A 12,640-nucleotide genomic window follows, 5' to 3' on the forward strand; every position below is an offset into this window, starting at 1 on the left:
TTTATTGCTTAGATTGTGACCTTAGCTTATCCCGATTTACCTCAATTATTGTAGAAGGGTTCTCCAAGTTTGTATCATCACGAAGTGACATGTTTTCTTGTTCCATCATATGATGGAGATAGGTTACTTATCTTATTTGGACCATATTTGTGATCTTACAAAATATCCTTTTCCTTTAGAGACCATAAGAGTTGTGAGAGAGTTCATGGATGTGTTACCTACTGATTTACCAGGTGTTCCTATAGACCATGACATCTATTTTATAATTTAATTGGAGCAAGGAAATAAGAGTATTGTCATTTCTCCTTATCAGATGCCCTCATGGAGTTGAAGTAATTTATTGCTCAAGTGGAGAACTTACTGTGGTTTATTTGGCTTAGTGTTTCATAGTGTGGCATACAATTCTTATTTATGAAGAAGAAAGATTGTAGTATGAGGATGTGAATTGATTATCAATAGTTGAAGAAAGGTATGGTCAAGAGGAAGTATCATTTTTCTTATATTGAAGATTTGTATTAGCTTTAAAGAGCGTTAGTGTTCTCAATAATCACCTTGAGGTCAGGCTATCATCAGTTGAGAGTTTGAGATTTTGATATCTTGAAAACTTCTTTTAGTATTCCTTATATGAATTAAGTATTTGTAGTCATATCCTATGGACTTTCTAATTCCCCAACCATATTTATGGAGTTGATTAACCAGGTATATTGGCCTTATACTGTTTCCTTTGTGATTCTATTTATTGATGATATCTTGGTTTATTAAATGAATGAGGTCTATCATGTTAATCACTTTAGGACTATACTTCAAAAATTTATAAAGGAAAAATAGTATGCAAAATTCTACAATTATGAGTATTAGCTTAAGTTTGTGGCTTTCGTAAGTCATGCGGTGACCAAGAACGATATTATGGTTGGTCTAAGGTTGCAGCAGTCACTACAACAAATTCGATTATCAGGGACGAATAATTTTGTCATTTATAAATCAAATTTCGTCACTTAAAATCTTGTGTGACGAAAAAAATTTCGTCAATCAGTCGTCACTAAACGTGCGTGGCTAAAAGTATACAAAGACGATTTAGTGCTTCGTCACTAAAAGTATTATATTAACTACAAAAAGAAAAATCGTCTCCAAATGCATTAATATTTGTGACGAATTTATTTGTCATACAAAGTATAATTTTTTTGTAGTTAATAGTATGATTTGTCACTAAAAATGTTATTACTATCAACAAAATTATGTCGTCACAAATTATTTAGTTCAATTAGTGACGACATTAATTGTCTCTAAAGTTATATGTATTTCGTAGTTGAACAAATGTAGTTTCGTCACTAATGACTACTTTTTATATACAAAAAAATATTTTGTCCTTAAATGTATAAATTAGGGACAAATTTATTGTTATAAAAAAACTTAATAATTTTGATTTTGTCACTAAAAGTATTATTTTTACTGACAATATATATTGTCATTATAAATTATCACGATTAGTGACAATTACAATTGTCACCACATAAAAAAATAATTCGTATTCAATAAAAAAGAGGTACTGGGACAATGCATTTTTTGTCACTAAATTTAGTCAACTTGTAATGAACTAATATATTTTGTGACGAAAACATTTGTCTTGAAAAGTTTAATATAGTCGTTGCTAAAAATTTCTTTTGATGATAAAATATTGTCACTAATTACAAATAAATAATGACATTTAATTATTTTGTATTGGTATTATTTATTAAATTAGAGTTGCATAAATTAAAAATTAAACAATAAAACATGCTAGATAATAATCAAATTCAGCCATGATCATGTAATTAAAAACAACGAAAATTCTATTGAGATAATATCTCATTATAAACTCCTTAAATAAAAGTAACATATGTCCAATAACAAGAAAATCTAACTGAAATATACTAAATATTACTCTTAAACTTAGACAAATAATTAAAAGTTCCTTCCAAAGTAGCAATAATGTGGTGACACATAGCTTGCAATCGATTTTGATTCAGTTCTCCCCTTTTATACCTGTGAAAAAAGAAAATAAAACAAAATTAAGATTTAATTTAAAGTATTTATGCCAAGTTTAAAAGTAAAATATACAACACAATTTGTCTTTCATATGTTGTAATGCGCAATTTTATAAGATTATTGGATAGATGGTCCCTGGTATTACAATTCAATTTCTTCCATCTGGGAAGAGTTCTATTCAGTCTCATTTTCAGATACGACAACTACTTTTCTGCTAGGACCAATATGATTGATTGTATACTATAATAAGTAATAATAATAATAGGATTTATGCTCGTGGGGTGGGGGTTGATGTTTACTTTTGATTCATTAGTTTATCCAAATGGACTTCATTTTGTTTTAGTTAACAATTAGTACAAGTAAGGCTTTGCCCTCATGGTTTATCCTACTTACCAAGCACAGTAGTTCTATTATGATATAAGCAATCAAATTTTTTTGCACTTCTTTGTACCAAGTTACTCAGCCCTATATATGTTCCTGCAAAGCATTTGCTTCAATAAAATTTCCTATTTTAGTCTAAGACTAAGACCCAACCTCTTTAGAAACTATATGAAGTATTTAAGCTACTAAACTCATTAGTTAATCTCTTGCTCAGTTAAGTTACTAAGTAAATCTGCTTATAACTACTTGTAATTCAACAGTAAGAAGAATCACCTTCTATCATGCATAACCAGAAAGCTTTTGTAGATAGCAGCTAGTACTGGAGGAAGATTCACACCATGAAAGAAAAAATGCGACGTTGGTATATGCAAAATAGGTACAGGCTGACTAAGGGAGGTGCATACTCAATCACAAGGAGCTATATTGATATTAGAGAGCACCACAACAGTTCACATATTGCTGATTGCATTTGGAGTGCAGTGGCTCAACCTAAACATAGATTTATTCTATGGTTAGCTGTCGAAGATAGACTGCTCACTAAGGAAAGGCTGATGAAGATGAACATCTCAGTGAAGGAAGTTAATTGTTGTTTATGTGATGCTCAGAAGCTGGAGACAGTCAAACACTTGTTCAGTGAATGCCCATGGATCACTGAGGTCAACAGGGGTTTTGAACAATGGACATGCTTGCCTATACAACTGGGGGAGGTGAAGGAAGTAATGCTGAAAATTAAAAGGAAGAAACGGAAGCAGTTTCAGAAACAAGTGATAGCTGCGAGTTGGGGGGCAATGATCTACCATACTCGGAGAGCCCAGAACTGAATTTTTTTCAAAGGAGTACATATACAAACAGTTGAGATACACACACAAATTAAGAGGAAGATTTTACATAGAATAGACATACTTAGTTCATCAAAGAGAGCTTGCAGATGTAGTGTTTTTCTGCAAAGGCTGAAAGTGTAACTAGTTTTGTGTCTTGTTGGAGGCTTGAGATGCAGTTGTTGTGCTCAAGGGCTCTTTAGGTGTATGTTTTCGTTTTAGTAATGGTAATGTTTAGATGGTTACCAAAAAAAAGATAGACATTATATTTCTTTTGATCTCCTACTCTCCTCAAGTTGTTGACTACCACATCATCTAGTAATGTACTAATTAACTTTACCTTTACAAAGTAACACACCTCCAAGACAACTCTAAGGAGTATTATAAACTTTAACAATAACAACATTCTAATTAAGAGATTAATGAATACTATCATGGATAATAAGAGATCTCAAAAGTAACAACCAAGTCTAAACATGATTTTTTTTACTACTAAGAACTCTAACAACAATTTCCAGGACCTTCCTTTGGAGGGTAACAGTAAAGCACACAAGTTTTTCCTAGTTAAATGATCTAATATGGTTAGACCAAAGCTGCAAGGGGGCTTGAAAATAAGGGACTATCGTGACACTTGTAGTATTTGGTTTCAAGGAATTGGTTGTCCTAATATGAGTTGTTTACAGCTACTACAACATATACATACTAAGACACACCCACTTTATGTCAATCTTCATTTTCTTGAACACCTATCAAAATAGTTGCCTCATATTACCAAATTTTGCTATCAAAAATTAAGAAAAAGCATACCAAACCATCACTCAATGAACAGATACACTAGCAGCAAGGAGTAAGAGACTGATAAGGATAGCAATTGTAACTCTATAATGTTCATATCCTACTCACATGGTCTTAAAAGCTACAAAATTTTGTAATAAGAAGGAAATCTCCTCTTAATCTCTAGCTACTAGCAACGCTTCCCTCTATAATGTACTATATCATTTTCTACACTTTTTCTAGTAACATTAGAAGCAACTGAAATTTAAAGTATTGGGCATGATTAATATTGATCTGTTTTAGGTAAGGTATTAACTTATTAAACATGAAGTTTGAGTTAGCAAAATAAAAATAGAAATATACCTTAAGTCAGCCTTCTGATGGAGCGCTGCATCATAAAAGATTATATGCAAAGTTAGATACTAAATGTTACATATTTATATACTTATTAAAAAAAATCAAATAGAAAATCTCATATAAGTTTGCATCACTTCTAACCTTGATGGCGATGAGCGAGCAAAGAGTTGTATCTTCCTAAACATGTCTTCTTGGCGTGCTACTACAGTGTCCAACTGAGAATTTAATGCTTTTATTTGTGACTGTTGGTCTTGAATCTGAGATTGCTGGTCTAGTATCTGCGACTGTTGGTTTTCTACCTCAGTTTCAGCTACATTTAATCGTTTCTGTAAGTCATGTTGGGCACTAGCAGCTTCTTGTTTTGCCTTTTTGAGAGAGTCTTCTAACTCTGTCGTTCTCCTTTGTGTAGCTCTTGTAGTATTAGGTTTTGGACCATAACCAAGGCCTTTTATATATCCCGACTTTGTACCAAGAACAGTATCCACAATTTCATCAATAGTCATGGAAGACTCTCCCGAAGTATATATATCTTTCAAATCAATCATGTTGTTCTACATAAAAATATGAATACTATTTAAAGGAAAAGGAACAACTTCAGAAGAATATTAATTAGACAAATGCAATGTGTATATGAAGTATAAATATTAATTTTCTTACATAATGAGTCTCAGCCTGTAGAGAAGACCATCCTTTTTCACTCGTGTAATGAGTATGCTTGTAAAACTCGATTCTATCAGGCTCTACTCCTTCAGGTTTAGTCCCACCCTATATAATAAGAAAATAACTGAAATAGTACTAAATTTTTACTAGTTAAAAGAATAAAAAGGGTATAAGTTACCATTTCAGCACGAGCCGCTACAAACGCTTTTGACCCCATGAAATGATTAGATTTAAGCTTAGTTCTATTGACCTTGTTTATGTCGCATCGTTTCTACAAAAAAAATAGAAATATTGTAACTTTAATAACAAAGACAATAAAATGAATCTAAATTACCTTATGATGTGGATTGATCCACATGTCACAAAGCCTATTCCAATTTTCGGGGGTCAACTCTGGCACTTCAATTTTACGAGCTTCTTCCTCGGAGTGTGCACTTTCAAATAGTTGTTTTAACTTGTAACACCACTGCCTGCTTCTATTTTTCAGGATATCCTCGCAACTATCTTTCACGTAATGCTCATCCAAATTAATCTCAAACCTCTCCTAAAAAATCAAATAAGTTTTGAAGACACAAAAAAATGATCAAAATCCCTGTTATATTAAAATAAAAATCATCACATCTCCTAGCATCGTAATTAACTTCAATCTCACTATATTTTTAACTATCTAAGCTGCATCTTCTTGATAACATTTATACAATCTCTTAGTTTATCAAAAAGTAATAACAATTATAGTTCATATGTGAGTACTCTAGAGCCATATGGAGTAAGCTTTTACACTAACAAGGAGAACCTAGAAAATCATTTAAATGGGCAGAAGAGTTGGAGTAGGCACAAGCTAAAGGCCAAAGCTCTACTGCTTTAGTTTAACAGAATGTCTTTGGCCGCATTAGCTTACAATATTTTGATTGAGATGTATAAAATTGTGATCCAGGCTGAAAATATTGATCCACAAGTTTCTATCTTCTTTAGAAACTACTGATCCACAAGCATCTTCTTGATATCATTTATATGATCTCTTACTTTATCAAAAATAATAATAATTACAGTCCATATGTGAGTATTCTAGAGTCATATGGAGTAAGCTTTTACACTTACAAGGAGTACCTAAAAAGCATTTAAATGGGATGAACAGTTGCAGTAGGCATAAGCTAAAGGCAAAAGCTCTGCTACTGTAGTTTACAGAATGTCCTTGGCAGCATAAGCTTAAAATATTGCAATTAAGATGAATAAATTTGTGATCCAGGTTGAAAATACCGATCCACAAATTTCCATCTTCTTTAGAAACTACTGATTTACAAGCATCTTCTTGATATCATTTATACAATCTCCTACTTTATCAAAAGATAATAATAATTATAGTTCATTGTGTGAGTACTCTAGAGCCATATGTAGTAAACTTTTACACTAACAAGGAGTACCTAGAAAAGCATTTAAATGGGCTGAAAAATTGGAGTAGGAACAAGCTAAAGGCAAAAGTTTGTTGTAGTAGTTTACAAAATGTCCCTGGCAGCATAAGCTTACATTCATGTTGAAAATACTGATCCACAAGTTTCTATCTTCTTTAGAGGATCCCTGAGAAATAGTTTAGGAAGGAAGCTTGAAGAGATGAATGTATACCCCTGGTTGTTGTTTTACTAGCAGTTAGTTGAGCTGATGTACTAGTTGTTTGTTTTAGTAGCAATCTGTATGCCCCTAGTTGTTGTTTTCGTAGCAATTAGTTGAGCTGATGTACTAGTTTTCTTTTTTTCTAGCTTATTTAGAGGATCCCTGAGAAATAGTTTAGGAAGGAATTAGCTTGAAGAGATGAATGTATGCCCCTAGTTGTTGTTTTAGTAGCAAGTAGTTGAGCTGATGTACTAGTTGTTTGTTTTCTAGTTTATTAACTATTGGTAATAAGATTCTTATTCTTTTAAAGTTAAAAGAAAATATGAATCTCACAGAATAAAGAGAAAGAGATCAATGGTGAACTACTACTAGATATCAACAGAGATAGATATAATCAAAGATTTTTCCCAAAAAAACAGATGGATGAGTAATAGAAGTATCCGAAAAGGCCTTAGTATAATCACTACCATGTAATAAATTTACTAGAGTACAGAATTCTTACATGACATCTAATTAGTGCTGCATCTTTGTCCTCTCTTGTGAGTTCCTTCCACTTGTTTGGAAGCAATAGAAAATTTCGAGCAATTATCCCCAACTCATTGGATAGTTTTGCTGATTGATCTGGTTTAGTTGGCCTTCCTTTGCCCAGTGGAATTTCTATTTTCATCTTGCTTCCCAAAGTCTTCTTCATTTTTTCAAGACCTTTCCCTCTAGTTTTTCCACGACCTTTCTTAAGTCTAGTGAAATCATCTGATGAAAAAGAGTCAGTTTGAAACACCACCTAAAATCTAAAAAGAAATAGTACATATGGCAGTAAGGCACAAGATGAAGACTGGAACATCGGGAATTTTGTTGTATCTTAAGAGACAACAAGGTCAAGAAATTTATCGAGAAACAAAGAGAATATAGGAGAGCTAATAACATCTATTTTGATCATTTAAATCATTCGTTGATTATAAGTTTCATGAATTACATAAAATGACATTGAATTCTAAAAGTATAAATCACAACACCTATTCATTAAGAAAAAAAATTCAAATTATGCATATTGACAGAACAAGTACCTTTAGACACCTATTTTTTTATGTCATAACGAGCAACGGAGAGCTGGTTAAAAATAAAACAAGTCTAACTAGTACGAGTTATCATGAAGAAATGATTACATGAAATCTGTGACAACATTTTCCACTTCTTAGAGTCAATTTTTGTAGCTTATGTAGTATATTGACAAAACAAAGTCAACTACAACTGCTCATACAAATGTTTAATGGCTTTCATGTTAAGAAAAAGACATGTGTGATTATGAGTGATATCATGAAGCAGTTCTTATAAAATGTAAATATAACTACATGAGTTAAATCCACAAATTCACACATCATCCGAGATTGAATAACTTTCACTAGAGTGAACAAAATCAATTTCATTTATCCTACTACTTCATTTTCCCAACATCATTCTCACCATCCTTAGATACTAAGCTAATGTCCATATCTTTTCTAAGAAGTTTAACTTTAATAGAAGTTTCAATAGGTAACATTTTCGATTCCAACTTGGCCAATAACGAAATAATTTAATAGTAATCAATATCATAAAACATATTACCTGTATTAACAACATGAGTAAGGTTATTTGAGTCATCCACTGATTGAGTATCTTGAGTCGTTTCCCCTGTAAGTGTAGTTTGTCTAAAGACACATCCACCCGATGCCATTGATTTACAGAACTCTACCAAAACACAATATGTAAATTTAGTATGTTCATAAGATATAAACTCAATTGGTTGAACAAAAATAGTTATACAAAAGCACCAACTATTGACAACTAACGAAAAATCTAAAAAGAACATAAACTATCAAACTGGAAAGTCTCACACACGTTATTTATTAATACGAGTTTTTTTTATCTTCTTGTCCAAATATTAATTGAACTATTGAATCATCACTAGCAAATTAAAGAACCGGTATAACATATCAATGATAGATATACGCAGGAAATGTCCAAATTTCAAGGCAAAAACTTTTCAGAAAACTTATATAAGCTGAAGTGTTAAGAAAAGGTTGTGGATCTGATAAATATTGAGCCTCGTGAAGAAATTCCTATTGGTTTCAAAAATTACTATATGAAGACATATTCTATTGAGGTGTGTCATATCCCAAGTAATTCTACATTGATGGCAAGAAAGCCTAGTGAAGAGACTAGGCAGTATGGTGTTTATGGGTAAGTTCCTTATCAAGAAAATATATGTAGCCATGATTCCATAGCACCCAAAAGTTCCATGGGAAAGCCTCATAGTTCATCTCAATGTTCATCCTCAACATAAGTTTTGTCTTTGGTTGGCCTTGCAAAAAAGATTAGCCATTTTAGAAAGACTGCTGAAATTTGGGATATTTGTTTCTCCTTGTATTTTCTGTCATACTACTGAAGAAACCATTGACCACATTTTCTTTGAATGCAACGTTACCCAGAAGTTGTGATCCAGAATGTTGTGCTAGATAGGTGAACCTAGATTGATCGGAAGCGGGAAGGGAGAGGTCACTTGAGCATAAAATGGAAAAAGAAAAGACTCAAGAAAGTGAAGCATCATTGGCTGCCTATTTTCTATGGTAGTATCACTAATATGGAGGGAAAAGAACATGAAAAGATTCCAGGGAGGCCACTCACTACCAGGAGACTAGGGTGGCAAGAGAAATAGTTGTCCATAAGGGGGAGGTTCCTGAAGTCATGGTAGTCTGTTCTAGGTGTACTCAACCATATGCCTCGAGGTTACCACCAAAAGAAGCCGCAGGAACTGGAAGGATTGGAGCTCAAATGTTATACCAAATTGATTAGCTAAAATGTAGTAGGATAGTATTGACATCACTTGTAATAGATAGACAGAAGTGAAGTTAGTACTTCAAATTGTATTATTATTTTTTGTCAACTGAAACTTATGAGAAACAGGGGTTAGTCCTGTTTTATTTTGTAGTTCCCACTTTGGTGTAAATAAAATTTTCTTAACCAAGAACAAATTGCCCTACATAATATTCATCTATAAATATTTTGGTTTGGTTCATCTTGATAGAAAGTTCCATTACCCTATCTTAATTCTAAGTGTCAAGTTCCAGAAGCATAATGTGACAGACTTTAAATACTTGTTTTCACAATCCATCCTCTCTTCCCTAGAAATCTGAGGGGAGAACATCAATATACGACAAAACGAATGAGAAGTTGTTTAAATAGAAGCTTGAATAGTGTTATACTTCACTAGTGTGTGTCACACACCAATTGTAAATATGCACACCACTTGAAACTGTAATCTACACAGTAAATTCGAGTATTCTTCTAAATGATCTTATGAGACAAAAATAAAGCAAGGTCAATGGAGGTGCCACAAAGAATCAATGAACAAATCATTCAATATATGATTATTGCACATAACGAACTGTTTAATTTTGTTCAAACATAAAGTGGGAAGACTGAAACATACCTGGTCTTCTTGTCCAGGTTCAGATATTCTTTCATTTTGCAATGAAACTTCTCAAATATATAGTGGTTATTCTGAAATTATTTTGGAGCCAAAAACCTAAAAAAATTAAGCGCCAAAAGACAGTTTCTTTCTCCATTTTTTGGCTTTCTGTACTTTCTTTGGTGGGCAAATTTGAAGAAGTGAAGGAAGTTGTGCCTTCAATTAACCCATTAACCCTGAAACTTAGGAAGTGGAGAAGTGCTCGACCAACCTGAGTTTTGTATATTATTAACATTAATAATTATTTTAATATATTTCAAAAGGGTATAAATGTACATAACTAAGCATCCAGATAAATCACTTCCAAAATGAGCCTAATTTCATACATAGTGTCGAAACTCGAAAATGAACTTTTGAAATAAGATAAAAAATTAAAAGCCATTTTTAGAGAAAAAAAAAAAGGTCGCCTAAGAATGATAATACTCTTTCTTGTCTGTTTGAGTGCACATCAATCTTTGTGTTGTCTAGCTAAAATTTACCCCAAAAATTAGCACAACACTAATTTGAATAATGAAATAAATCTGGTCAAATTTACAATATCCAACACTAAGCTGTGAATGAAACAATACAAAAGTATAGATCATAATAGATGAAGGAAGTGGATATCATACCTGTAACATTGAGCACATCTGTAAAGCTAGAAACTTAGCTGCATGAAGAAATTGGAAGCTCATCTGAGGAAGTAGAGACAGTGGCTCATCGGAGAGAGCTCAGGGAGCATTATCAGTAGATTAGCTGGGAGCTTAAGGAGGAGAAGACGAGAGAATCGAAGATTTTTGGTGTTACTTTGTAGAAAGAAAAATTACTTACTTTCCTAATTAGATAGCATGCAAATGCTTGGGCCTGGTCCGGGTTTGGGCCAGACCATTTGCTTCTCAACTAAATAAGATTTCAAGCCCAAATTAAAATGTAGGAGAAGTTCACTAATTACCAATGTTTGGTGTGTATCTCCTTTTATGAGTCTTCCGTATAATAGTAATTTATTTTGATTTTGGTAATTAGTGTTCTAACTTCTGATTTTGGAATTTGTTTTTTAATAATTATTTTTGATTTTGTTGTTGATGCGGTTTTGTATATTATTTAATTGACATTTGTTAAGTATTGTTTCATTATGTATGTTATGTATCGTATTGTATTATTTTTCGTCGTTACATAATGTCACATATCAACAATTTGAATGATAACCCTACAAGAAAAATAGAGTACAGGGTAGAGCATCTATAAAAAGTTAGGGTGAAGAATAAAATAGGATATACAAGTAAAGACAAAATGAAAAAAAATATTAATGTAACTATGCGATCTAGCCAAATTGGGCGCTAACACAAAATGGGAGTACTTTTCATCATGAAACTATTATTCAAAATGCCTAAAAGGGTGGTATTTTGATGAGTTAAGGTCAATCAACTATGATCAATAGTTATAAATAAATGTTTCCATATGAAAACAACGTAGAATAAGTAAGGTATAATGTAATCACTAGTATGGTATGTAATTCAAGTAAAATTATATATTATATTAGTTGTAACGACAAGTTTGTTTGTAGCTAATGTATAGAAATTTAACCAAACAAATAGGTCAAATTGTATAACTACGTACAAATTTAATTATAATAGGATAAAGTTTGTGGGAATTGGTTAATTAAATTAACTATTATCTTGCTTCTCAAGTACTTTTCATGACCGTTTAGTTTAGTTGCAAGGATTCTAATAGGTTACCATCCATCTATATTCAAAATTAAATTTAGAATTTTGGATTAAATATGCTTTGATTTTTTTGTTTAGTTAAAAATGTGTTTATAATTAGTGATTATATAATTATAACCGAGAATTTTTTTGTAGCCAATAATTGCACCATTCAACTATGAAATTTAGGTCATAGCCATTCAAACATATATAATATTTTTTGACAAACATTCATTGTGACTAAACTATAAGTAAATAGAGACAACAATACAAGTATCACTAATTGTTTGAACTATTATTGACAAAAACTAATATCACAATTGAATACAAAAAATTGTAGTTAAAGTTTACCATGATTAACTACAAATTATACTTTATTTTTACTCTATCAATATATTTTTGCGATAAAGTTTATCATATAAAAAAATTAACAAATTTTAGGACAAAAAATGATTCGTCACTAATGTGTCAATATATTTTGTGCGACAAAAAATTTTTTGTATCCAAAAATTAGCTAATTTTAGGACAAAAATGATTCGTCACTAATGCATCAATATATTTTTGCAACAAAAGTTTTTTGTATTCAAAATTTAATTGATTTTAGGACAAAAATGATTTATCACTAATGTATAAATATAAGTTTTGTTGACAAAAAAATTTTGTATCCAAAATTTAATTAATTTTAGGATAAAAATGATGCATGACTAATGCATCAATATATTTTTGTGACAAAGGTTTTTCGTATTCAAAATTTAACATATTTTAGGACAAAAATGGTTTGTCACTAATGTATCAATGTATGTTTTTGTGACAAAAAAATTTTGTATCCA

General features: G+C 31.6%; 2 protein-coding genes and 1 long non-coding RNA gene across 3 annotated transcripts; 1 reads left to right on the forward strand and 2 right to left on the reverse strand.

Moving 5' to 3' along the window:
- The first annotated feature begins 2,756 nt into the window (after nt 1-2,756).
- LOC125837524 (uncharacterized) lies at nt 2,757-3,227 on the forward strand. Its single transcript, XM_049516624.1, has one exon. It carries the CDS (start codon nt 2,757-2,759, stop codon nt 3,225-3,227), a length of 471 nt encoding a protein of 156 aa, XP_049372581.1.
- A 1,140-nt stretch (nt 3,228-4,367) lies between these two features.
- Nucleotides 4,368-5,453, reverse strand: LOC125837525 (uncharacterized). The gene is made up of 5 exons (XM_049516625.1): nt 5,350-5,453; nt 5,194-5,286; nt 5,013-5,120; nt 4,497-4,906; nt 4,368-4,386 (listed from the first exon to the last, which is right to left on the reverse strand). Exons 1-5 carry the CDS (start codon nt 5,371-5,373, stop codon nt 4,368-4,370), a joined length of 654 nt encoding a protein of 217 aa, XP_049372582.1. The 5' UTR covers nt 5,374-5,453.
- Nucleotides 5,454-7,344: 1,891 nt separating this feature from the next.
- Nucleotides 7,345-10,766, reverse strand: LOC125837527 (uncharacterized). Its single transcript, XR_007443529.1, has 3 exons — nt 10,740-10,766; nt 8,226-8,348; nt 7,345-7,373 (listed from the first exon to the last, which is right to left on the reverse strand). It is a non-coding gene; the product is annotated as an uncharacterized LOC125837527 (long non-coding RNA).
- Nucleotides 10,767-12,640: the final 1,874 nt, after the last annotated feature.

Source organism: Solanum verrucosum, unplaced genomic scaffold (assembly GCF_900185275.1).
Source record: "Solanum verrucosum unplaced genomic scaffold, falcon-dt-bn FXZP01000131.1, whole genome shotgun sequence".
NCBI lineage: Eukaryota > Viridiplantae > Streptophyta > Magnoliopsida > Solanales > Solanaceae > Solanum > Solanum verrucosum.